The sequence below is a fragment of the Lissotriton vulgaris genome, chromosome 2_1, assembly GCF_964263255.1.
Source record: "Lissotriton vulgaris chromosome 2_1, aLisVul1.2, whole genome shotgun sequence".
Lineage (NCBI taxonomy): Eukaryota > Metazoa > Chordata > Amphibia > Caudata > Salamandridae > Lissotriton > Lissotriton vulgaris.
In genome coordinates this window covers 1,587,564,455-1,587,589,438 of record NC_141687.1, presented here as the reverse complement: position 1 = coordinate 1,587,589,438, position 24,984 = coordinate 1,587,564,455, and the positions used below count along the sequence as shown (strand labels likewise).

The window sequence follows — 24,984 nt, the reverse complement described above, 5'->3', positions numbered from 1 at the left end:
AAGCTTCTCCATTTGAGTGATCTATTTCAACATGACCCTCACTGTGCATGTCAATAAAGAGTCCAAGGTAGTTATGGTATCCCCTATATTAGGTAGTGCCACATTATTCTTTTTCCCCCATGTTCCAAGGTTACCAGATCCCGTCAACAATGACCACAGGAAGTTAGGACCAAGAAGAAGGGCCCGGCTTGGCTATATAGCACTCCGGGGTAGACAGGTGATGCTTGTTGGATGGCTGCCTTTAAAGCCTCAATGCCACTCGGGACACGTAGTCCCCACGCTGCTGTAACTCCCGCTCTGCAAGACTCCTTCATGTGCTATATAGCGCTCCTGGGCAGACGGGTGATGCTTGTTTGAAGGGCCACCTTCAAAGCTACAGTGCCATTTAGGACACGTAGTCCCCTCCATGGCTGTGATATCTGCTTGCTCACAGAGCATGATTAATGGGCTGTGATCCTAGTGCCATCCAATTCATACTGAGGATCTCTATGTTTCTTTCGAAATGTAATGATATTGAAATAAATGTCTTTGAACTGTTATTGTCCCCTCAAACCATATTGTGAGAAAGTAAATTGATAATTTATTGTTACAAAAAGTTGCATATTGTAAATTTAAAGTGAACTTGAAAGAGACTGGAGTAAATGCAGCGGAAAACGTAGGAAGAAAAATTAAAAATATTAAAAGGTAGTCAAACAGAACGGAATCTATTCTGTGAATCGAATGAAAAAACAATAAAGCTAGGAATTGTTAAGTGGTTTATAGTTTATTTAAAAGAATCAAAGAATGGGAACATAGAAAGAGTGAGAGCGGGAATATCCCTGAATCCTAGTAATTCGAATTTCAATTGAAAGCAATCTTAGGTGGCTACCAGAAAAGGATACACTAAATGCGACTTTATTTATGTATTAAACAATATTTATATTACACGTAGCAGTCGTTCTATAAAGGCTGTTATAATTGCAAAACTAAAATGAGCACTGCAGCATATATTTAAGTAAAATTAGTGATATAGATGTAAAGGTTTATTGTTTCTTTCATTTCTTTTTGCAGGAGAAAACGCTTGTCGAGTAAACAATGGAGGCTGCAGTTCACTGTGCCTGGCCATTCCTAGAGGCAAAGTATGCGCTTGTGCTGATGATCAGTATTTGGAAGAGAACAGTACCTTATGCATGTGTAAGATAAAAACATTTTCTCGCATTGTTTTCCTTTTAGAATTATTACATCAATTGAGATTTTCAGTTCTGAATAGAGGAGCTCTCTAGTTGCTCAATAGTAAACACAAATATGCTGCAACCAAATACACTTCAGCCAGAATAAATACAACTTTGCCCTTTCTTCTCTGCATCTACTTTTACTGGGATCATAGCGATGGTATGAGATAAAAAATCTTAGGGATACCCATCCCCAATGTCTTCCAGCCAATCTAATCAAACACACATCCACAAACCTCCATAAATGTTGACATTTACTAGTGAATACTAAGCACTTTAGAGAATGATATATTGCACAAATATTGCTATTTGTACTGGAATCAAGGCTTTGCATGGGTTGCAGCAAAAAGGGCATCAGGCTGTCGACAGTGAACAATGCCCTGCTTGTCCTCAACTAAGGCCACTATTGCTATGTTTCCTTGGCTATTATTCATTCTTGAATACAGCTTAACAGAGGATATTTTTCAATGCTTCTATTTACTGCATGCGTTTTAGGGATAAACTGGCTCTCATTGTCTGAGCATATGAAACAACCTCTTATCTGGCCTTTCTAATTTCAAAGCTGATAATAACTCCAAGATAGACATTTCCCCGTGAAACAAAGTCTGATCACATAAGCTGCTTTCTTTCTAGTTTTTTATTTATCAAAACATTTAGATTTCTTTATTTGTAAGTACTTTCTGAATATTTTAAACTCAAGTGATCATAAAAACATTTACAAATAGAGACAAATTCGTATAAACATTTCTTTTAAAAGAAAAATAGAAATTCGGATCTCTCAAATTTGATACGAGTTTTGATAACCCCTGTACAACACCATCATCCTTCCATTCTCAACTTTCAGGCTCATCACACATACTATCAATCATAGGACACAAAATTACTATAAATAACACATCTGTATATGGGGTCCTACTCAGTATTACTATCCATCATAAAAGTCAAAGTGAAACATTCACAAGTCCATTCAATTAGTTTCTGATTAGTTCTTTTTTTGTTTGATTGTTGGGTAGGACTCCCAGATGTGTAGTCACTGGTCTACGCACGTTTCGGTGAAAAAAACAATTGTCTTTCACCTTCTTCAGGACCCAAAAAATATTGTTTTACATCAATTTAGTGGCCTGGGGGTTCTCTGCAACAATACAACAATGATTTACATAAGACTGGGGAATGTCATTTGCTGCAATACTTTTAAAGAACAATAGTCTAATTACAAAATCATCTTATATAGCGCCCTAAGGACAAAAGATTTTCTAGCGTCATCTCATTGCTCCTGATCCACCTTCTCCCATGTTCGAATGAAGAAGTTATCGTGAAATATAGCTCTAAGAAGTTAAAAAATACCAAGTGTGCTCTAAATAGGGAGAGCATTGAAAATATTTCCTTTTTGTGATGTACATGGAAATATAAATGAGTGAGAAGTGAAAATATAGAGTGACTCACAAGAAAAATAAAAAGCAATAGTTAATTTAAGAGAGAAAAAAAGAAAAAAACCTACATATGTCTTTAAACGTGGAATTATCTCTGGTTCAAAAAAGGATACTATATGATCCAGATCGATATCATCAATCTGATATTCTAGGAAGCCTTTTACCAAACACGCGTAATATCGCGAGCGTGGCTTTGATACACGTGAAGTAGCGTCATAAAAATGGACGCGGATTAGTCCGGGACCTAACCGATTTGAATCCATTCAGATGGAAGTATATGTGAAGGAAGACGGTAAGTTAAACTGCAAGGTGTACGAAGAGCCTTTGTTAATATTCTTGATAGGAAATTGATCTTAATAACTTTTTTTATTTTTTATTTATATATAGTTTATGAAGCGCATGGTTACACTAGCAAGTGTGTCCACGCGCTGGTCGCTACATTTGTTTCGAAAGAGTCTATGGCATGATTGCGTGAAGAGTCTTCGGTCCGGCCCTAGTCTTTGGGGAAGAGGACTGTTTTCAGGTCTCTTTGAAAGATGGACTCAGAGGGTTCCAGACGCAGCCTTTCTGGCAGCTTGTTCCATATCCTAGCGGTCATGAGTCTAAAGATTTTCCACCCATTCTAGCTCTTTTAACCTTTGAGACCTGTACTTGCCCAGTGCCGCATGATCTTAGCTGGCGGGTAGGCTTGTATCGTTTCAGAAGGCCCTGCAGATACCTTGGGCCTTTTCCATGAAGGATGCGATGTCCTACACATAGGTCCTTGAAAGTCACCCGTTCCCTAATCGGGAGCCAGTGAAGGGTCCTCAGTGCTTTTTTTGTAGATGCCCTACTGGGTAATTTGTGGATCAAGCGGGCAGCTGCACTCTGTATTTGTTGTAATCTCGAGAAGCTTTTTACGTTGGCCCCTAGATACAGTACATTTCCATAGTCCAACCTAGATGTGATTAGGGTATGGACCAGGGTCTGGCGTACCGATATGGGCATAAGGTCCAGCATTTTCCTAAGGACCCGCAGTATCCTAAAACAGGTGCCTGCCACTTGTTTGGTTTGGTGGTCGAACGATAAATTTTTGTCTAGCCAGACCCCTAGGTTCTTCACTAGAATACTAGGTGTGGGTAGTTCACCCAGTTCGTCCGGCCACCAGGCTGAGGTCCACACTGATGGGGATTTACCTACAATCAATACCTCCGTCTTATTCCCATTAAGTCGGAGGCAGTTGTCCGCCATCCACCGTGCCACCTTCTGCATGCAAGTTGGGAAGTTGTTAGCACATTGCTCCTCTGGTTGCGTCAGGGTCACAATCAGTTGCGTATCGTCTGCGTACGACACTATCTCAACCCCAAATGTGTCTGTGATTACTCCTACTGGGGCCACATACAAATTAAATAGTGTGGGGCTGAGACTGGAGCCTTGTGGCACTCCCTGATTGAGTTTTATTTCTTTGGACCTGAACTGGCCCTGTGCGACCCGGAAGGTGCGATCTGTTAGGAATGATTGAAGCCATTCCCACGCTTTTCTTCTCACCCCTCCCTTTTTAAGACACTGTAGCAGTGTGTGATGAGCTATAGTGTCAAAAGCAGCACTGAGGTCGAGGAGAATCAGTGCCGCCGTCTGGCCTTCATCTGCATATCTTCGTAGGGCTTCCGTTGAAGACAGCAGGGCCAACTCGGTCGAGTGTAAAGCTCGAAATTCCGACTGTGAGGGGTGGAGCAGTCCATTGGTTTCAGCAAATGCCGAGAGTTGTTTGTTGACTGCTTTCTCCGCAATTTTAGCAAAGTAGGGGAGGAGGGAGATAGGTCGTAGATTGTCCAGTTTTTCTAGACTAATATTATGTTTTTTCCTCAAGGGAAGGACTATAGCTTTCTTCCATGAGGTGGGGACTTGTCCTGATTCAAAGGACAGAGCAAGGAGATGGCTAATATATGGCTCCAGAGTGGTTATGCTGCCATGGAGTCTTTTTGGAGTTGCTGGATCACACGGTGAGCCTGATTTAATACCACTTGCTATATGGCATATTGTTTCCTGTGAAGGTACTAGAAATGCCGAGAGGCAGTTATTCTCCTGTGTGTTCAGGATACTTTCTGCCCTCCCATCACCTACTCTGGCTGTTTCTGGGAAGCCAGGTTAGATTTTGTCTACTTTGCTAGCAAAAATCTCTGCTACTTGATTGCAGGTTTTAACAGATCCAGTCATAGGGGCTGCTAGTGGGGCGAGATCTGAAAGTTCCCTATAAACTAGGAACATTTCCTTCATGGAATTGTCCGCATCTTTGATTCTGGTGCAGAAATAGGATTTTCTAATTTTCCAGATCAGTGCATGATATTCCTTTAAGCCCTTCTTATATTCAACTCTCTCTGTCTCGGAGAAACCCTTCCGCCATTTCCTCTCTAAGCTTTTACATTTAGCTTTTTCTTCTCGTACTTCAGTGTTGAACCGGGGGCAGATTTGGATCTCCTCGCCGGAGCCTTTTGAATCCATGGCGCTGTGTAGTCTATCGCCCTTAGGATTCGCAGATTTAATGCAACGCAGGCGGATTCTATTCCTTCACCCTTGGGGGGCCTCCTGATGTTATTATTTTGTTAAGTGGAAAACTTTGCCCATTTCCTTCGTTTGTTAGCGGAGCTAGGTGCATTCTGAGGTCCATTGTCCGGGACCGCCACCCGAAAGGAGACTAAAAAATGGTCTGACCAAATAACAGGGGTTGGGGGCTCTACGGTTAGGGTGTCCCAGTTAGCGTAAATAGGATCCAGGAGGTGGCCCTGGAAGTGAGTGGGTCTTTCTGATTTTAGCAGCATCTGTATGCCTGCTAGCTTCTGTCTGATTTCCTGAGCTTCAGTGTTCCTCGGGCCGTCAAAGTGATAGTTTAAGTCCCCTAAGAGGAGGAGTCTCTCGTGTTTGAGAGCGGAAAGCGTAAGGGTTTCTATCAGTTGGGTGGCAAAACTGGCTCTGGGCCCCTTGGGACGATATATCAGGAAACCCTTGATACATTACCCATGGTGCACTGAGATGGAGAAGAACCCTGTTTCACTGTTAGCAAGGTCCTTTACTTCTAGGGTGCAGGGCAGATCTTGTTTGTGTATTATGGCAATTCCTCCCCCCTTCCCCTTCATCCTGTCTATTCTCTTGATGTCATATCCCGGTGAGAGGGCCGCCAGTATATCTGGTGCCGATGTGGTATTCAGCCACGTCTCCATAAGGAATAATGCATCCCCCTGACCATCCGTTAGGTAGTCATGTACCTCCATCTTATGTTTCCCCAGGGAGCGACAGTTTAGAAGGGCAAGATTAAGTATCTTACCTTTGTGCCTAGACCCGAGTTGTCTATTAACAGTAAAGGAGCAGTGTGCACTTTTTTTCTCCATTCTTAATTTTTAAGCTGTGCAGACAGGTGTTTTCTAAGGGAGGACATAGGTTTCTTAGCTCTAGGGAGCTATAGTGCTTTCGGAAGCTGAAACCCACAGGGGTTCCTGCCCCTAGCCCCGGTCGGTCACGGACGGGAACAGACGGGCTTCCCTTTGGCGCGCCTTCTTACAAGTGATACTTTGTCTATCTAGTCTACACAGATACTATACCTTCTTGTATGTGCACCCGCTCAGTACAACCATGGAGCGCTGTCAAGTTTTGACATTGAGTCAATAGCTGCTGTCAGCGACTAGGTGTCCATTCTTCAAATCACCCAGTTCTATTTCTAAATATGTAAGCTAAGATGAGTCATGTCTCTAGCAAACATTTTCTATTAATTATCTAATTATATTAGCCTCCCATCTTTTTTTAGATGAGAGTTAAGAAGGAGGCTAGAAAAGAGTGAAGAACTGTCACATTAAAGAAATAAGTGTGCAGCTTGAACATCTAAGCAAGTATGCCAAGATTTTAGAAAAGCATATGCATCCCATTGTTGTAGTTTAGACAGCACCAGATTGCAAACTGTTTCTAAATTACAATCTGGTTCCAGAGACATCTCAATATTTTGAAAACAATATATATATTCCATTTTAACATTTTGTGGGTTTATAACTTGCCATTGTGAGGCAATGATGGCCAGATTTCTAAACACCTTCCAATTATTTAAATGTCAACTTCCTTATGTCCTGTGCCTTCAACATACCAGTGCTCAAGTAAGAGAGGGATGATTTGGGCTGACCCCTGGAAGTGATTCATATACAGAACATTTGTTATCTTTCACCTACACAATATACAGAAGAAGTCACACATACCTATCAGGTATAGGGCATTGTTTATGATGATGTTTTAAATACATCTGCAAACAAAAGGTATATGGGGCAAAAGTACTGTTTGTATTATGCACATCTGGCTTCCAGACATGCCCTCCTTGTACTTTAAATTGGGACATTGGGAACTCATGCATATTGCATAGAAATGGCATCGACAGAGCAGAGCAAGTTGATGATGTATTTGGTGGTGCCATATTTAATGTTTTCAATACTGTCGTTGCTTATTTCATTTACAATGCTTTTTTGTGATGCCCTGTGTAAAATATAATGTAGTGTATTTGAGAGTTATACTTATGTGGTGTGTCGTTTCTGGTCAATTTTGATGATTTTCTTTATAACCATAATTTCTCTTCTACTATGTGTTTAAACTAAATTTGTGAGATTTGTCTTATAAGGTAATCTTCTGTATACATGTAGGTTTTTTTTTTATTTAGGGCCCAGTCACCGATTAGCATAGTAGTGCTGTACCAAAAAAATGAATAAGAGGTGCTGATAGAAGCATGCAATAGTTGCCAAGAAAGCACATCCATTGCACTGGTACTCACTTATAGGATAGGTCACTAAATACCATAGAACATACTGGGGCTGTTACAAAGCCAGTAAGGTGCTTATCCATATTAACATAACAAGCACTGGCGTTGCCAATAGGTCTCGCAGTAGGAAAGTTGGAGCTATTGGTTTTGTGAGTGGCGTTGCGTGTGTGAGTGGCGTTGCGTGTGTGAGTGGCGTTGCGTGTGTGAGTGGCATTGCGTGTGTGAGTGGCGTAGTGTGTGTGAGTGGCGTAGTGTGTGTGAGTGGCGTTGCGTGGGTGAGTGGCGTTGCGTGTGTGAGTGGCGTTGCGTGTGTGAGTGGCGTTGCGTGGGTGAGTTGTGTTGCGTGTGTGAGTGGTGTTGCTTGGGTGAGTGGCGTTGCGTGGATGAGTGGCGTTGCGTGTGTGAGTGGTGTTGCTTGGGTGAGTGGCGTTGCGTGGTTGAGTGTGGTGTTGCGTGGATGATAGTGGGCTTGCGTGGGTGTGAGTGGCGTTGTGTGTCTGTAAGTGTTGCTGTGTGGGTGAAAGTGGCACAGAGCCTTTGATGTGACATTTCAGGTGCAGAGCATGAGATTGATGCAAGGAGCAGGCATGGGAAACAAAACCTTCCTGATGTGAGAGACGATAACGGGTGCATATGCATAGGAGGAGAATACAGGTATATGGCATGTGAAGATATCAGGTGGAAAGATTGGGTAGGGAAGATAATAGGTTCAGGGCTTGCAAGGCATGAGTAGAGTAAAGCATGACAAAATGGTGCAAGGCATGAAAAGAAACTAATGCCAGGTGTGGAAATTGAGGAGTAAAAATAACGATACGGCATGAGATGTCCAGCAAGAGATTATAAAATGTGTGCCAAATTCAGGTGGCATGGGTAGGTAATGTAGTTCAAGCAACTGTGATATAAGTGACATCACAGGCTTTGGTGTGCAAGGCTAGCGAAGGGCCGTCACTGATGTAAGGCTTACGAAGAGAACATAAAACGTCGAAAACAAGGACAGCGAAGAAGATAGCTGTCTGACCATAGCTGATCCGAAAGTAGCCTTGTTTGCTATGATTACAAGTGCAAAGAATGTCCCGAGAAGGTAGGGAGTGCAAGGCATGATACAGGAAATTATGTGTGCCTTAAACCATGGTAATGTAAGCAAACTGATACAAGTTGATCGGCCGGGAAGCGGCCAGGAAATACAAGTACGGCCGGCCACATAATTAGGGGAGGAGAAGCCGCACAGCACACGCTGGGAGAAGCCCTTTGATGTGCTGTGCGGCCGCGATGCGCGCTCTGTGCTGGGGGAGGGGGGAGGGCCATTAGGAACAGGAACAGATGGCCATGAAAGTGTATGGGCCAAATGCGCGTGCCTGTACGTGCACTCGAAGAAAACGCCACAGAAAAAAGCGGTGGTTTGACTATCCGATGGAGCACATGAATTCTCCCCCATTTCCCATTGCTTCATTGTTTTGTTTCAAATATTTACGCACAAACAAGAACCAAAAAAAAAAAGCGAGGTCATTGAAACCAAAGCGGTCATTCGTCTGCACGTGATCAGATGACTCAAGGGATCTGTTTTTCATTTGTGGCTCTTTTTGACTGTTATTCAAAGAGACTGGCTCTTTCTGTGCAGTTGGCTCGGCGCTTCGTACATCTGCAGTTCAGAACAAGAACAAGTCGGGTTGGGGCGGGAGAGTGAGAGAGTGGGAGGGAAGAGCTGGAAAAGCCCAGGCTCGGCAGTGCAGCATGGCTGTGATTGCGTGGAGAGAGAGGGGAGGTGCTGGTGTGGGAGGGGGAGGCTGTGATTGCGTGGAGAGAGAGGGGAGGTGCTGGTGTGGGAGGGGGGAGGTGCTGGTGTGGGAGGGGGAGGCTGTGATTGCGTGGAAAGAGAGGGGAGGTGCTGGTGTGGGAGGGGGGAGGTGCTGGTGTGGGAGGGGGAGGCTGTGATTGCGTGGAGAGAAAGGGGAGGTGCTGGTGTGGGAGGGGGGAGTTGCTGGTGTGGGAGGAGTGCTGCTAGGGGAGGAGAAGCCTGATGCCGGATGGGGGCGGGAGAGGCTGGGCTTGCATGCGATGCGCGTGCATGTTCACGTGAACTTCATGAAAACCGCGGGGCTGAAAGCCCTTTGGTTTGAAGATGTTTTTGCCACATGAATTCTCGCTACGCTCGATGCGCTTGCGCACATCGATAGGTCGCGAGACCTAAAAAGGGAAGGTAAAATATATTTTAGAAGGTCAACAGGGAGATGAAAGAGAAATTGTGATATCATAGTCCAGATTCACAATGATATCTGACACTTTTGAGTAATTTACACTTTTGAGCATGTTTACTACTAATGGAGGACTATTCAAAAACTGTCAGGGCTATTCACAAAAGTAACTTACATTGTTGAGTAATTTACATATTTAATCTACTCTAAATCTTTTTAGTAACTTTACACTCAGATTTTGTGAATTGCCAACGTTAGAGAAGTTACTCAAACTTGTAAGAGTAAATTAGACCTGTTAACTACTCAAAAGCATAAGTTACCTTTGTGAATAGACCCATGCATTTTGCATGTTTTGTAGTAATAAATGCGTACTACAAAGTGAGAATAGCATTTTTTTTCACATTCATGTACTATTGAAGTAGTTTGCTAATTCTAGGCAAATGTCTTAGATTTACCATAAACATTCCAGTCACAAGCAGACAATATTATGACCGTAATGCTGGGGATGTAAGGCATTACCTGTGCAACAGTGAAATCTGCCATTTTCATTTACTTGAAGTCATCAGTATAGTTTTTAATAGTGGCATAGACCAGATGACATCGAACAAAATAATAGCGACTATAATCTGGGAACAAGAAAATGAAAACGTTGTCAAATCAAACACAGATAATGGAAGCATATACTAGACACATTAGTTGCTGACTTACCCAGCGCCAATCTGTTAAAAATATCAGGGAAACGTTGTTCATCACCTTGACATGTTTCAGAACCTCCACAATCGAAGTTCTCTCTCCCTAAAGTGATTTTAATGGGATTGGCCTTTAAATAAATTGTGCACATCTATCGTCTGATCTTGGATAATCAAGAATTCCAACTGGTAATGCACTTGCAGCTTATGGTGTTAATGATAGCGTCTGTATTGTCAGCACATGTGAATAACTTGCATTGAAGTCATGCAGCAATTCTGCGAGATTTTAACATATAAGTTGAACAAGAGCTCAAACGGACCATTTGACTGCTTGGTGCTCAACTTTTTATCCGGAAAGTGCCATTGCAGTGACATAATCAGAGACAAAATATTGTAATCACTGTTGTAGATGAACAGTGGATGAGGAGGAGAAGGTTTAGATGTCAAAGGATTTATTAATGAACTAAAGCCACCCCTTCCAGCCTAAGGTCACCCTGGACTCACATCGTTGTAACTTCTTCTTGAAATGAGTCAAAATGTAACTTTTCCTCAGTATGTTTTTGTCGATTAAAGATTGCAATTCTTTCCGCAATTCTTTGCAAAGGGCTTGAGGCTAAGGACACTTGAGAGATGGGATGACCCTGGGCCAGAATGTTTAGCTGAGAGCTAAACATCGCAAGTCAAATAAAAAATTAAATGTAATTAACTCAAAATATTCAAGCTACAACATCTTTAATATTTTGCCATTGAAGTGAAAAAAATTCTCAAATACACACATTGATCATAGTAAAGCATCTTAACACACTTTACTGGTAGATGCTTCTTTGGGTGATTTCAAATGTCATGGATAAATATAAGTCAAGCAGTAGCATCTGGAATTTCTTAAGTCTTAAAAGTGTCGATTTTGAATCATGTTTACCAAATCCAGTGTAATAAATGTGTGGGTGTGGGGGCGGGGGGAGATGGGATGGTGGGGGGAACCAACGATCGCTGTGTCTTCGGACAAACAAAATAATGATCTTAGGGTGAAGTACCACTGAATTCTTCTCGATGTCAAAAAGAACACTCCCGCCCCCATCCATGTCCTGAAATATTGTATTATGTTATTCATGTCACAAAAAGGCTGCTTTCGTCCAAAAATCCCGGGATCAGAAATGAAATCCCACTTTCGAAGATCTAAGGATTTCAGCATCACTGTGAAAGGTGAAAAAAAGCAAATATTGTGCTTGAGGAATACATTACTTCCCAATGAGAAAGCAATATATGCGTTATGTTAGAAGGGAATGGCTGAGCGCGAGTAAGAATAAATATAAACATCCATCAAATAGGATTCTAGAGACAGTGACAATGTAAAGTAATGTTTAGCTGAACAGCGCCTTAAGTGATAAAATGCGTATACGTTGCATCAGCAGATAAATCAAGTTTCCAAAAAAAAAATAGACAAATTGCAATGCTTTTTCACGAAGGGAGTCTGTTTAAGTTGTAGATTGTATGTGAACACTTTTCATTTACTGGATTATACATCTGTTTTGTAACGTACAATAAACGCGGTACTCGTTATAAAGGGTAAACTAGTGATAGTTTATTTAAGCACCTCATCTAACAAGGATCGTGTGACAACTGATTACTTCACATTTAAACTACATTCTATTCTTCCATTCCATGTTCCAAGTGGTATCACATAGCAGGGTGGCAGCCAAGCTTAACAACAGGATTTCACACTTCTCCTTCCTTCAATACGATATTATCATAACTAAAACAAAAATGTACCAAGCATATAACATACATTATAAAGATATCACATTTGTCATAGCAGTTCAGTATTCTAATTGCAGTTCTGCAACAGGACTAAAAAGCAGTAAATAGCAAACTGCAGTTCCATTCATGATATAAAGTTCTGCCAACATCATAAATAGTGCATAACATGTGTAGGTATTGATAGCAAAAGCGAAAGATAACAAATGCACAGCTGAACAGAGGGTTTACCTTTAGCAAATCATAGTGGAATAGACAGTGCACTCATGTCCCAGTGTGACTGATATATGTTTTATATGGTCACTTCATTTCAAGATTAACTATGCATGCCTTCATGGAACCATCACTAACACACATCTATATTCCATGCTGTAGTGTGCAGATTCTGACTTCTGAATTCGTATCACTTACTTATTCATTGCACTCCCAACAGATTTAAGTGGTGACTGAAGTGAAATTGCAGTTTGTGATGTCCTGAAAGAATGAGGTGGACACCACGCCGAGTGGAATATTCTTCATTTATTATATTTTCCCTGATTGAGTGGCACAGGCCGCAACAATGCACTCTCCTTACGCGCACGTCTAACTGACCCAGCGCAAACCCCTCTTCAAACCTCCTTCCCTCAAGGTCCAGCTGCCAATCACACACCTTCCCCCAAGTTGAAGGTCATATCGGTCTCTGGCAACATCATTACATTTCCTCAATCAGTCATTTTGAATGAGTTGTCTGCTGTCTAAACCTTGAAATGTCCTGGATGGGTTCACAAGCTCACTGGCTTCCACTTCTGTCTGCTCACTGCTGTTGGACTCAGGGGTGCTCTTGATTGACTCTTGTTGAGTGGAGGATGATTTTGTCAGCATCCATTTTCATTTGAAATGTAATGAATGGTTAGATTTGGGGTTCCCTAGTTGGCACAGGTAGGACCCTTGCCTCTAGTCAGGGTAAGGGGGAACACTCCTAAAATAACGCCTGCTCACCCCCTTGGTAGCTTGGCACGAGCAGACAGGCTTATCTCAGAGGCAGTGTGAAAGCATTTGTGACCACATAGAGTAACCCAGTGACAACACTACAGATTGACACCACACAGTTGTATATTAAAAATAAGTATTATTTTATATAGACTTAACACAAGACCACAAACGACAAAAATCCACAATACTACACTTAAAATGGTAGTTTTAGCTTAGTTCAGTTCTTAAGATGCAACACTTTGCGTAAATGTACCTTATGATGCGTTGCGCTTCCACAACAAGTAATGTTGCAGCGATGGAAATGCAGCAAAGTTTTGGTGCAAATAAATAAAGACGTAAAGATCTTCCAGATGTGGCAGCTTCTCAGAGGATGCAAGAAGTCTCGGTTCGATGTGTCGACTTCAACGGCGACAGCCTTGTTCAGCGATGCAACGGCAACAGCCTCGGCTGCGGCACTCTTCTCCAAAGTTGCGAGAGGCTTACGCACAATGCGACAACTACAGCGGCGACATCCAAGATGCGACTGCAGCAGCTCCGACGGTGGCGTGCTTTGCCGTGAATGCGAGGCGCTTTTCTTGATGCGGTGCAATACAACAGCTACAGTGGCGACATCAACGATGCGATGGCAGCAGCAGCGATGGTGACATGATTCTTCCTCGTTGCAAGACACTTCCCTCAAAGCTGTGCAGTACGACAGCTACAGCGGGGACACCCTCTTTCGGAGTTGCAACAGCAGCAGCAGCGATGGCGACAGGCGTCCTCTTCGTTGTGAGATGCTTCTCTCGATGCAGTGCAATACGACAGCTACAGCGGCGACACTCTTGTCTTTAGAGATGCGACGGCAGCAGCGACACGCTTTTTCCTCATTGAGTCGTGATTCCAGCTCCTTGCGACATGCAGTCCCTCAGAAGGCCCAAAACAGCAGCAGGCACTTCCAAAAGAACTCTGGGGAGCTGGGGGCTGAAGTCTGTTGTCCCTGAGACTTCAGCAGGATGCAAGCTCTGTTCCAAGCCATTGGAGATCCTTACAAGTTGAAAATAAAGTACACAAAATTCCTTTATCCTTCCTTTGGCAGTCAGGCAACCACTTCAGGCCAAGCCCCCTAGCAACACTTCAGCTTAGGGATAGTCTCTCCGTAGTTTCTTCAGGTTCCTCTCCGCAGTAAAGGTTTCTTCTTGTTTGTCCAAAAGTGATCTAATTTCTTGGGATCAGGGTCTCAATATTTATACACCAAAATCCTTTGTCCTCTGGGGGCAAAGGGTCCTTTGCCCAGTCCAAACCAGTTCTGGAGCACTCTGTTTACAGGACTCTTTCATTTCTTTCACAGTGCAGGGCAGAAACATCAGACGCCCCACAGGAGAAGGAGCAAGCATTGTGGAGGGAAAGCACAGCCCTGGAGCACTTTGTTGATATTATTCCTTCTCTCCTTTCACAGTGCAGGGCAGAGACACCAGACGCACCACAGGGGGTGGAGCCAGCACTGTGGGGGTCAGGCACTGTCCTATTCATGTCTCAGGTGCAACTACTCCCTCCCATCTAGATGCAGATCTCTATGTTCACCACTAGGCAGACTCACCCTGTCTCCTGGAATCCCCCAGCCCTGTCACGCAAACCCCAGACAAGGAATACACAACCTAACAGAGGCAGGTTTAGATAGTTAGACAAGAAAATACGTACTTTCTAAAAGTGTTCTTTTCAAACATAGAATGTTAAAACCAACTTTACTAAAATATGTATTTTATCATTCTGAGTTCAGGCATACTAAACTCGAATTTCTAACATGTTCCCTGAATCAGTTAGGATCATAAAATGTAATAATCTAACTGCCCATTCTGGCCTATGGAGAACAGTTAGCCTTGCAATAGTGAACAACAAAAATGGCTGTAATTCACTATTAGAACATGCCACATACATCAGGGCATGTCCTACCTTATACTTACAATGCACCCTGCGCTTGGGCCTACCATAGGAGTGTCTGATATGTAGAAAAGGGAAGGTTTAGGGACAGGCAAGTGGGTGCACTTGCCCAGTGAGCATGGCAGTACCAGCTTGCACACAGGCTCTGCAATGGCAGGCCTGAGACACACTTTTACAGACTGCTTCTGTAGGTGGCACAACCAGTGCTGCAAGCCCACTAGCAGCATTTCGATTTACAAGCCCTGGGCACACTCAGTGCACTGTACTAGGGTCTCACAAGTAAACCAAATCAGCCAATCATGAAGTCACTAATCCATACATCAATTTATAATAGGGAAAGCATTTGCACTTAAGCACTGATCAGCAGTGGTAAAGTGCCCAGAGTCATAAAACTAACTAAAACAGGTCAGTCAAAATACAGGAGGAAGCCAAAAAGTTCAGGGATGACCCTGCAAAAAGGCCAAGTCCAACACGCATCATGTGTAATTGTCTTTCCGGGCCTCATGGCAGTGATCATAGTTCCTTTCCTCTACTTCGTTTGTATGGGGTCCACATCAAAAGGAGGATCTGCTGCAGGAACCATACTCTTTCTAGTAGAGCACTTTTGGTGGCTACAATGCAGCTGTGCCTCTCATGTGCTAGCTCAATTCCTTTACGCGGAAGGCAGGTAGGAAGGACAATGTGGGACCCTCTTAAAATGATCCCTTCATTAGTTATAGTTAGCTCCTCCTGTATGTTGTACTATTTGTTAAGATCTTCAGTGTCTGCTCTGTTTACATCTGGTCGATCACTCTTGTGGTGTAATGAGCTGTTTTACCTAGTGAGTTTGGCATTGTCAAGAGTAGCCGAGGAGACCTGAATGAGAGAGAGAGATGTGCAGGGGCAGGCTTATATGAATATTGAAATTGAGAAACTCAGCCACCAGTGAAGGCAGAGACCTGGTCAACTGTTGGGGGTATTTGGAGAAGTAATCAGCCGGATTGTGATCCTTGCCTGGTTTGCAAATCATGTCAAAGTCATATTCTTGTGGGCATAACCCTCATTCTTCAATGTATGTGGATATCTACGCCTTGGGGTCCCCAAAAATAGTGTGCCGTGCTTGATGATCCATAATGATGGTGAAGGGATTTCTGTACAGGTTAACCCCTTTGGTGCTGATAATGGCTCCCGGCCGTCATGAGTTACGGTGGGCGTGTGCTGATGAGGGCCGAGAGCCGTCATGACCACGCCTGCGATCGGAATGTCCAGCACAGGCGCGGAATTCCGGTCGCACCAAGGGGGTTAATGTGACAGTGTTCACAAGCTCGGACAACTGTAAGACCTTCTTTCCTGGGTCAGAGATGCTTCTGCAGGCACGAGAGATGATGTGCCTCTGGGCTCCTGGGTGGCTACTGTGCTGCACCAGTATGAGACCTAGGCCCACAGAGCTGGTGTCCATCATGAGTTCCCTCTGTAGTGATGGGTTAAAATATGCCATGACACTGGGCAATTTAAAAGCTGTTTTGATGTCCTGAAAATTGCGCTCACACTCTGGGGACCAAGAGAAATCTACTTGCCGACATGTAAGGTCACGCAGTGGAGCACTCAGGTGGCATAGCCTTGTATGTAGCAAGTGCAGTAGGTGGACATGCCCAAAAAGGAGTGCAGCATGCTGACGTCCCTTGAAGGTTTAGTCATGGAGACGGCCTTCACCCTTTTTGGATCCAGAGTCATGCCTTGAGTTTAGAATTTAAGGCACGTCTTGTGAAATTCACACTTGTTGGCATTTAATGCACCTGAGAGGAGGCAACAGAAACGGCGATGTCCCTTTTTGAACGCATCTGTCGTAGTGCCCAATACTAAAATGTCATCACTGTTTTTGAGCGCATTAGGGACCAGTTGTATGATCCATCATATTAAATCCTGGAACATCTCAGCCGCAGAGGAGATACCAAAATTGAGTTTTTTGTTTTGAAAAAGCCATACATGGGTGGAAATATGGGTGACATATCTGCAGTTATCCTCAAGAACCAGCTGATGGTTGCCTAAGATCTAGTTTGAAGAAGATGGGGGCTCCATTCAGTTGGGCAATCATTTTCACAATATTAGGCCACCGGTGTCTTTCCCGTTCAGGTTCTTTGTTCTGTTGCCTCATGTCAACACAGATACAAACATTGCCTTTAGTTTTCACCTTTGCGACAATGACAATTGGTGTGACCCATACAATTGGGCTTTCCGATGATGTTGATTGATGTCCAGCTTCAGCAGGTTTGCTACCTCTCTGGAAAATGAACTCGCAATGTATTTACCCGACTGGGTGGACATTCTCCTTGATGTGGAGCTGGATGAGAAAGCCTTTGAGCTTGCCCTGTCTATGAAAAAATGATTTGAATTGCTGCACTGGGTCTGGTGTCTAGTAAATGTAGTAGTTGATGGAGATGAGTTCTATTTCTGCAGCTGTTTTGAATCTGAGAAGGTAGAGACATGGTGCTTTTCCTTTTAGAACATACATGGTGGTGTCAATGAATTTCTACTTGTGCGCTGTCAAGCCCATGAAAAATCCACGGGCTTTCAAGAAGTTTGATAGCAGCCTAGGTGTATACCTGTATGTTTGATGGGGTGAGAGGTGGTGGTGGCTGGAGTTCTCAGAAGCGTTCAAGTGATGTGATGTTGACTTAGGCACCACTATCAATATGGAAGGGTATTGGGTGTTCATTGACCTTCAGATAAGCCATGAGGCATCTATTTTCAGCCCTCTCTGACCTGACGTTCAGGGCAATTTCTTTGTTGACATGCACATTGACCATTCCAAGTTGGGTTGCGGTTTCGAGGCACAGGATGTTTGGTGTCGACGGACAGCCCTTGAGGATGTGGATGTGTGTCTTTATTTCTTTCTCTTGATATATATGGAGGGACTTTATTCTCCCAATGCAGGCCAGTGGGTCGCTGCTTGCTCATATGTGAATAATCCTTCTGGATTACTGTACTCTTGGCTTGATACGAAAGCAGATAAAACTCTGTGGACTCAAGACATTTATCTTTACCCCACTATCCACTACGAAGTCGAAGGTCTGATATCCCAGAGATACTTGTAGCGGCAGGCTCATCTGTGGAAATCATGAGTAGGTAGTCATCACCTTCACTCTTCACTGTCACTTAACAGGGATACAGGCGATGTAGTAAAGAATGGGAGTGACAGTGACTTGCAACTCCTGGTGGCATGATTGTGACTCATTGATGTTGTCTGTGTGCATCACTTTACCTGTGTTAGTGGTTGCCCATGTCCTCTTTCCACACATACTGTGCTTTTCATTCAGGCTTCTCTGTTTTGTGTTGCAAGCAACAGAGAGCTTTTCTGCACTCATTTCATTTTTGGCCACGAGCGGGGAACTTGCCCCTATGTAGGAATGGAAATCCGCAATGGCTTCTGGACTTTGATCCTTGTGAGTGCATGTGTTTTTCCTTCTGTCAGGGTGCACTTACAAACTGCTTCTGATGGCTAGCACCATTTCATAACGTGTCTAACCAGCTTCCATGATGACTGTGTGTCGTTCTGCTCTCTCTTCAGCTCGGGTGGTCATGAGCATCTTGTATGAGCTGTGGGTTGCCTTTAGCATTCCCCAGCAGAACAAGTCCGACAGAAAGCCATTAATGAGTCTAAGGCACATGGCTTCTTTGTCATTGAATTCATTGAAAGAGCAGTGTTTAATGAGAGATTCCAGTCTTTCTACACATTTGTCCATAGTTTTACTGTTGTTGTGCCTTGTGAAAAAGATACCTTTCATAGTCGACATTCAGCCTTTGGTCAAATTTCTTGGCAAGGGCTTCCTTGATCTTTGGATCTGACCCCTCGTCTTCACTGGACAATTTCTTGTGGGTTCCTTTACCTGCCAAATTATTGTGGTACTTTGTGATATTGACATCATCCTCCTCTCCTAGAGCATCCATGGTGTCGTCCAATTGCTCAATTCAGGCAGACAACCGAGCCCTGAGGTGGTGCTTTTTAGTTGTGTCGGATGGTGGGGGCAATTTGAGGAATAGAGCAGCATTCAATTTTGTGCCTTTCTCTCGTAACATCATGGGAGATAGGCATGCAGAGTAGGTGACAGCAAGGAATAGTGGTCCAAGGTATGGTAGCGAACGCACCCAGGGACCACACAGGAGTGTGTTGCATGTGTGATGTACAAGTTGACTATAGGACGCTTAGCACTAGACCCTATTGAGGAAAACCAGACAGGCCATGTGCTCTTCGTGGCTGGTGCGGGGCTCACCTGGAGTCCAGCTCTTCCCTATTTTCAGTTCTGGGGGCCAGAGTGGGGCTGGAGTTTTGGCAGTGCAGAGCGGCAGCAGAAGGGGAGTTGGCAACTACTGCAGGTCAGGGGTCAGGGGGCCCAAAACACGTTGTCTGTGCGTGCTTGTGAGCAATCCCAAAGACTCTACAGGTACAGGCGATCCACAGTAGGTATGGCAGATCAAGTTTCCACCTCTTCTCCAGCTGTGATGTCCTAAATGACTGAGGCAGGCATCATGTGGACTTAAATATTCTTTTACTATAGTTTCCCCGATCATGTGGCACCTACCCCAAAAAATTCAGTTAAATGTTTAGGAATTAAAATTGATGCCAAGCTATCTAGGCATGAACAGATCAACCTGGTTACTTCCGCTTGCATTTACTACCTGAGAACTTTTAAGAAAATTAGGAAATTCTTTACCAGGGAAGTACAGCGGTCATGCTTGCCTTGATCATGTCCAGGCTAGATTATGCTAATGCATCTATCTAGGGCTCCCTGCATATCAGACCCATAGGCTGCAGTTAAAACAAAACCAAGCAGCCAGGCTGGTCCTTCAGCAACCAAGACACTGCCACATTAAACCTCTCCTGAAGCAATTATATTGGCTTCCGGTGACTCAGAAGTCCATGTTTAAGACAGGTTGCATGATCTTTAACGCCCGAAGGGCCCGAAATTCATCTCTGCTAAGATCTCTAGGTATCTCCCCAAACGCAATCTCAGATCGACCTCGATGTCTATGCTGACAATCCCAAGACTCAGGCGCTTGAAAACTCCTGTTTCTCTGTCCTTCGCCCCTCTCTATGGAATTCCCTGCCAATGGACATCAGACTTACTCCTGAATATACCAACTTCAGGAAAAAACTGAAAACATGGCTGTTCACTCTAGCCTACTGCTAGTAGCTTACAGGAAGTTTCTCCCCCTCCTTTAGGGCCGAGAGACCTTTTGGTATACGTGCGCTTAATAAATTCCCTAAACATAAACATAAACACATGTCACAACAGCGCTTTCTCCTTTCGTACGTGTCTAACTGACCCAGCCTAACCCCCTCCCCAACTCCAACTTCCTTATTGGGCTTCTTTTCTGCCCAGGAAGGATGAGTAGTGTCCTCAGGGTCCAGCTGCCGATCACAGTTGTGTCCCACAATGCTAACTTTCTAATTAGTATTCAAATGGTTTAAATAGTTCCTGTGCAAAGGGTAATCTTTATGCAACAAATGGCAGCAGAGAGGTGTGCACATGTTTGGGTTGTTATGCACAAGGTAGGATGAAGGGTATTTTGCACTTCCAAACATACCCAATGGGTACATTAAATATACAGTGCCCAGAGATACTGCACACACAATTATCTTCAGTGATGAAATGCATCGGGGCTCATGCCATGATTGAGGGAGAGGCAGAGAATCTTCAACAAAGTAGATGTAGTTTATGACTTCACTTGCCATCAAACCAGCACCCAGGCAACTACACTCTCTTCAAAGGTCCAAGTCGATAGGTAAATTGATGCAAAGCCAGGCTCTGTAGCGCATCCCAGGCTAAACTGCTTGGCTCTGTGAGAGGAAGACCTCAAACTGACCTTTTTAGATAACTGACTACTCACCGGGTCCATGGAGGATTCTACAATGATCCTTGCTTCCTCTTATGGCTGCTGGGTTGATGAATAAAAACCATCTCCTGAATGGTCGACATTATGCATTTCCCTTGGGATCTATACTGGTTATATATATTACTTTGTGAGATTATGCACAGGGCCAACACATACACACCCATTTACAAATCAGGGAGAACGGCCATTTCAAAATGAGTTCACTTTGATAGTGCCAATTCTAAAAGGCGCCATGAAGTGCCATGATAAAGACTGATCGTGGAATATATTAAACAAATAATATGCAGTCCATAAGTAGACTACAAAGTGAGTGCCACCCTCTGGTTCAATTGGATCAGTTATGAACGAGTACAGTGGTATATTAATACCCACAATTTAAAGTGAATATTACACAGCTTGGACAGCTGCAATGAACCACCTGCTCCATTTAAGACTGTGTTTCCACGACTATGCTGAAAGCAAAGGTTAGTGTCATCAGACCTTGCAGAAATCCACTTGGGGACATACTTGCTAATCTTTCACACAAATCAGAGCAGAAAAGCCAAGTTATTGTGCTGCATTGCAAGAAAAAGGAGAGAGCAGAAATGCTTCATATTTGGAAAGATATTGAGCATTTCTGCTTTCTCCTTGGGCTGGTGCACTGTGTGCTGCCTAGCCCCAACACAGACATATTTGCACCGTAGTGCAAGGGTGCTTGTGTTATAAACAGGATTATTTTTGTGCAGGAACCACCTTGCTGCACAAAAACAATCCTTAGTGATATTTTTCTCTTTTTGTGTGTTCTCAATGGAAAGAGGAAATAACAAGGAAAAATAGAGATATTTCTCCTCCTTACTTCTTACTGGGGAAGATGTAGCAGTTTGATGTATTTCCAGGTTTACTAGCTTTAGTAAATTTGGGAATGTGCCAAAATCAATCGATGGATACATGGGAACGCCCATGAAATGTGTCCCAAGTTGAAATGTAACATACCACTGTGCAAGCCACTACATTGTGTTACATATCTTTACAAAGAATCACAAGGCATTGCAAATCGGCTCCTGAGTGGCTTTGTAAATATTATTGAAGTTTTTGCCTTGTCTTGCTTTGCCTTGAATGACTACTTCAGCCATAAAGCCATACTCAACCATGTTACACTTTCTTTTGTCATGGATCTGTGTAGATGTTTGTGCAAGTAGGCACAGTCCTATAAGTGAATTACAATTTGACTATAGGTAAAGTCCCTGTATCAAATGCAGGATTTAACAGGGAGTTGATCGCAATTTATGAGCACTTGGGTGCATATTCTTGTCTTAAGTTGCACACAACTAGCATAAAATCAGAAGGAGAAGGGAATTTCACGCTGTTATGATAAATAACCCATATATACCCACCCAATAAAGGAATACTGGAAGGCATATTACTACTTCAACTTTAATATTTTCCCTATGGAACTTGAGTCAAAGAAACAGAACTTGTAGAACCGTTTACTGATATGGGCCTATGGGATATAATCGGACCAAATCTGCTGTGTTTGTTCGTCTCTGGGAAGTTTGCCTCTGGGGTGCCAGAATTCCACTACCAGTATTTTATAACTGCGTAGACTCTGCACTCATGTTGGTGCAATCGTAAAATTGCTAGTAGTAAAATTGCACTTGTGATTTGTGAATACCAAAGCAGTAGCAAACTTACTACGAAGTGAAAAATTACCTTTGTAAATTAGGCCCCATGATAGGAGATGCTTTTCATGATCAAAGGAGGCTGCTGAGAAAATCTAATGACCCGAGTAAATGTGTACTTCTGTGAAGACTATGGAAAATACTTACATTCTAAGGAAAAGCAGTCCTGACTGATCAAATTCAATCATTGTGCTTTTTAAAAAATATTTCGAGCAAATATTTAAATTGATCAAGATGAATTATTCCTCGATATGTCTGCAGATCTAGTAGGTGTATTGCTGCTGAATGTGTTATGTATCAGGAGTGCACGATGCATGCCTTCAGTTGTTCAGATGCTTGTCAATGGGTAACATTACCTGGATGCATTCATCTCGGTCTCCTGAATTTCACGTGTAATGCATTTGTATGGAACTGTGGCGGTTTGAGTTAAAATCCCTATATTTCAGCGCTTACCGACAAGTCTACACATACCTCATTCTTACAAACTTTGTAAAACATGTCCAACCCTTTTTAAACAACAAAAATGTTGGTTTGCATTCATCACTGTACGTAACCTGGTGCCAACACTTCACTGCAATACCTGTAAGTTATTATCCAATATTGCAGAAAATATTCTGCGATTTTTTGCTAAGTTAGCTGCTTAGATATTAATAAAGAATGGGAAGTAATCACAGTTTAGACAATCCTCCTTTTGACCCTCCTGCTGTCAAACACAGCATCTGCTGTTCCTGCACTGTGAGGTAGCCTATTCTGCTCTGAGTTACTGTGCTCAACAAGGTTAGTGTTCACCTGAACCCCCCTTATTTAGACGGCTAAAGCTGCCCCCGAACTAGAAGAGGAACAATGCTACGTCCCAGAGTGGCAGTCTGCTAATCACATGCCTTTTGAAACAGCCATGAAGTGTATAAGCAGTCAGGAAATGTCCAAAATATGGTAGAAATCAAAGACCCTTCAATGTTGTTGGAGCAGGAATCAATTAAATAAAAGGGTTTATCATTTCTATGTCACACTAACAGGGTTGCTTCCTACTCTGGTGTGCCCCTTACTTCTCTGTGACAGATCATTGTCGTTGTTTATGAGAAGATCAGCTGTAATACATCACATAAATAACAATCACAATAATATTTATTGGTTCACTCAATAACGTGGTGTAAGTTATAAGGGTTTTATTTTTATTAAAAGTTTAGTAAGTTCTCATTGTTTTTATTGAATTAATTAAAGTATCAGTCAAATTACACAATTGATCCTAAAAATATATGTTTAGAGTAAATCATAACAAATCATGCATTCAGCGTGTTCCAAGAAGGAAGGAATCCCTAGTCTAAAGAATGGGGCAAAAATGGTGGTAGCATAAACTCATAAAGAGTTCAAGTTCGACTAAATATCCCATAGAGAGAGGTTTACCATCTCAATATGTCTCAGCGATGAAGCAAAATAATCAAGCATTAGCAATAGCAACTGCAATGAACAATTAGGTTGAGAAAGGGACAGCAAATCAGCATTCAGCTTTCAGCATAAAACTGTGACCATACATCTTCAGTGCTGACAAGTGGTAAGAGCATAGAGGGAAAAAGTGTGTGAAAGAAGCGTTAACCCACTGTGGGAGCACTCACAAATGTAACAGTAAAAAAGAAATGTTGAAGTTGCAATTGTATCTTCTACTCCTCTAGTCCAATTGGCTTTCTATTCTTCTTGAAAAAGATTCGCCTCATCCTTTCCCATGTCTACAGTGATATGTTTTACTAAGACTTATCATCAAATCCGAAACATTTATGAAAAATATTTCTACGTGTGAGGTCTTTAATTCCTTAGACCTCCTTTCCCATGAGAATGAGCACATTTTAAACTTCTAATTAAAATAATTGTATGTTAGCTTAACAATAGGCTATGTGAATTAGAAACATCAACTGCGAAGACTATTACTTATCTCTAAATTTCTCTATTATAAAACGGGAACTCTACTTTAAAGAACAACATTTTCTATTAATGCATTGCATTTCAGTTGTGAACCAATATAAAGCAATTCTATTCAATCATAAAGTGTTTCCAGCAAAACATTTCAAAATGGTATAAATCAGAAGCATTCTTGTTCTATGATGTGAAGCTTTCAATAAAAGATATGTCAGGGTAAGGTCAATTTTCTTTTGAGCATCTTGTGCATGCCTCAGCACTCAGCATATTTTGCTTTGCTGCTACACAAATGAAGCTTAATTTAAATATTGTGAGCTCTAGTACTAACAGGTATGGTTCCATCCTGTGTTTCTGCACATTTTAATTTCGTGTCAGTTCAATATCAATGACATGCTAACGTGTCTCTTTAACGATATTGTTTTGTGTTTTAGAATAGGAGCGCGTCAAGACAGTCCAGCTGCTTCGCAAATATACTTAAGTGCCAGCAGTTAGACAGCAATATACTGTCACCATTGTGTCTTCAAAATGAGATTGGGATTTAAAGGTTTCATGAGCTCTATTAAGCATAATTATGGCATCACTGGAAATGACATCACATCATATTTGT

General features: G+C 42.7%; 1 protein-coding gene across 1 annotated transcript in view; it reads left to right on the top strand.

The window, feature by feature from the left end:
• The window catches only part of LRP1B (LDL receptor related protein 1B), a 3,669,685-nt gene that overhangs the window by 1,636,271 nt on the left and 2,008,430 nt on the right, over positions 1–24,984 (top strand). Inside the window, exon 15 of the mRNA XM_086955170.1 lies at positions 1,051–1,173. Coding sequence (XP_086811296.1) covers positions 1,051–1,173 — 123 coding nt within the window. The remainder of the gene's footprint in view (positions 1–1,050; positions 1,174–24,984) is intronic.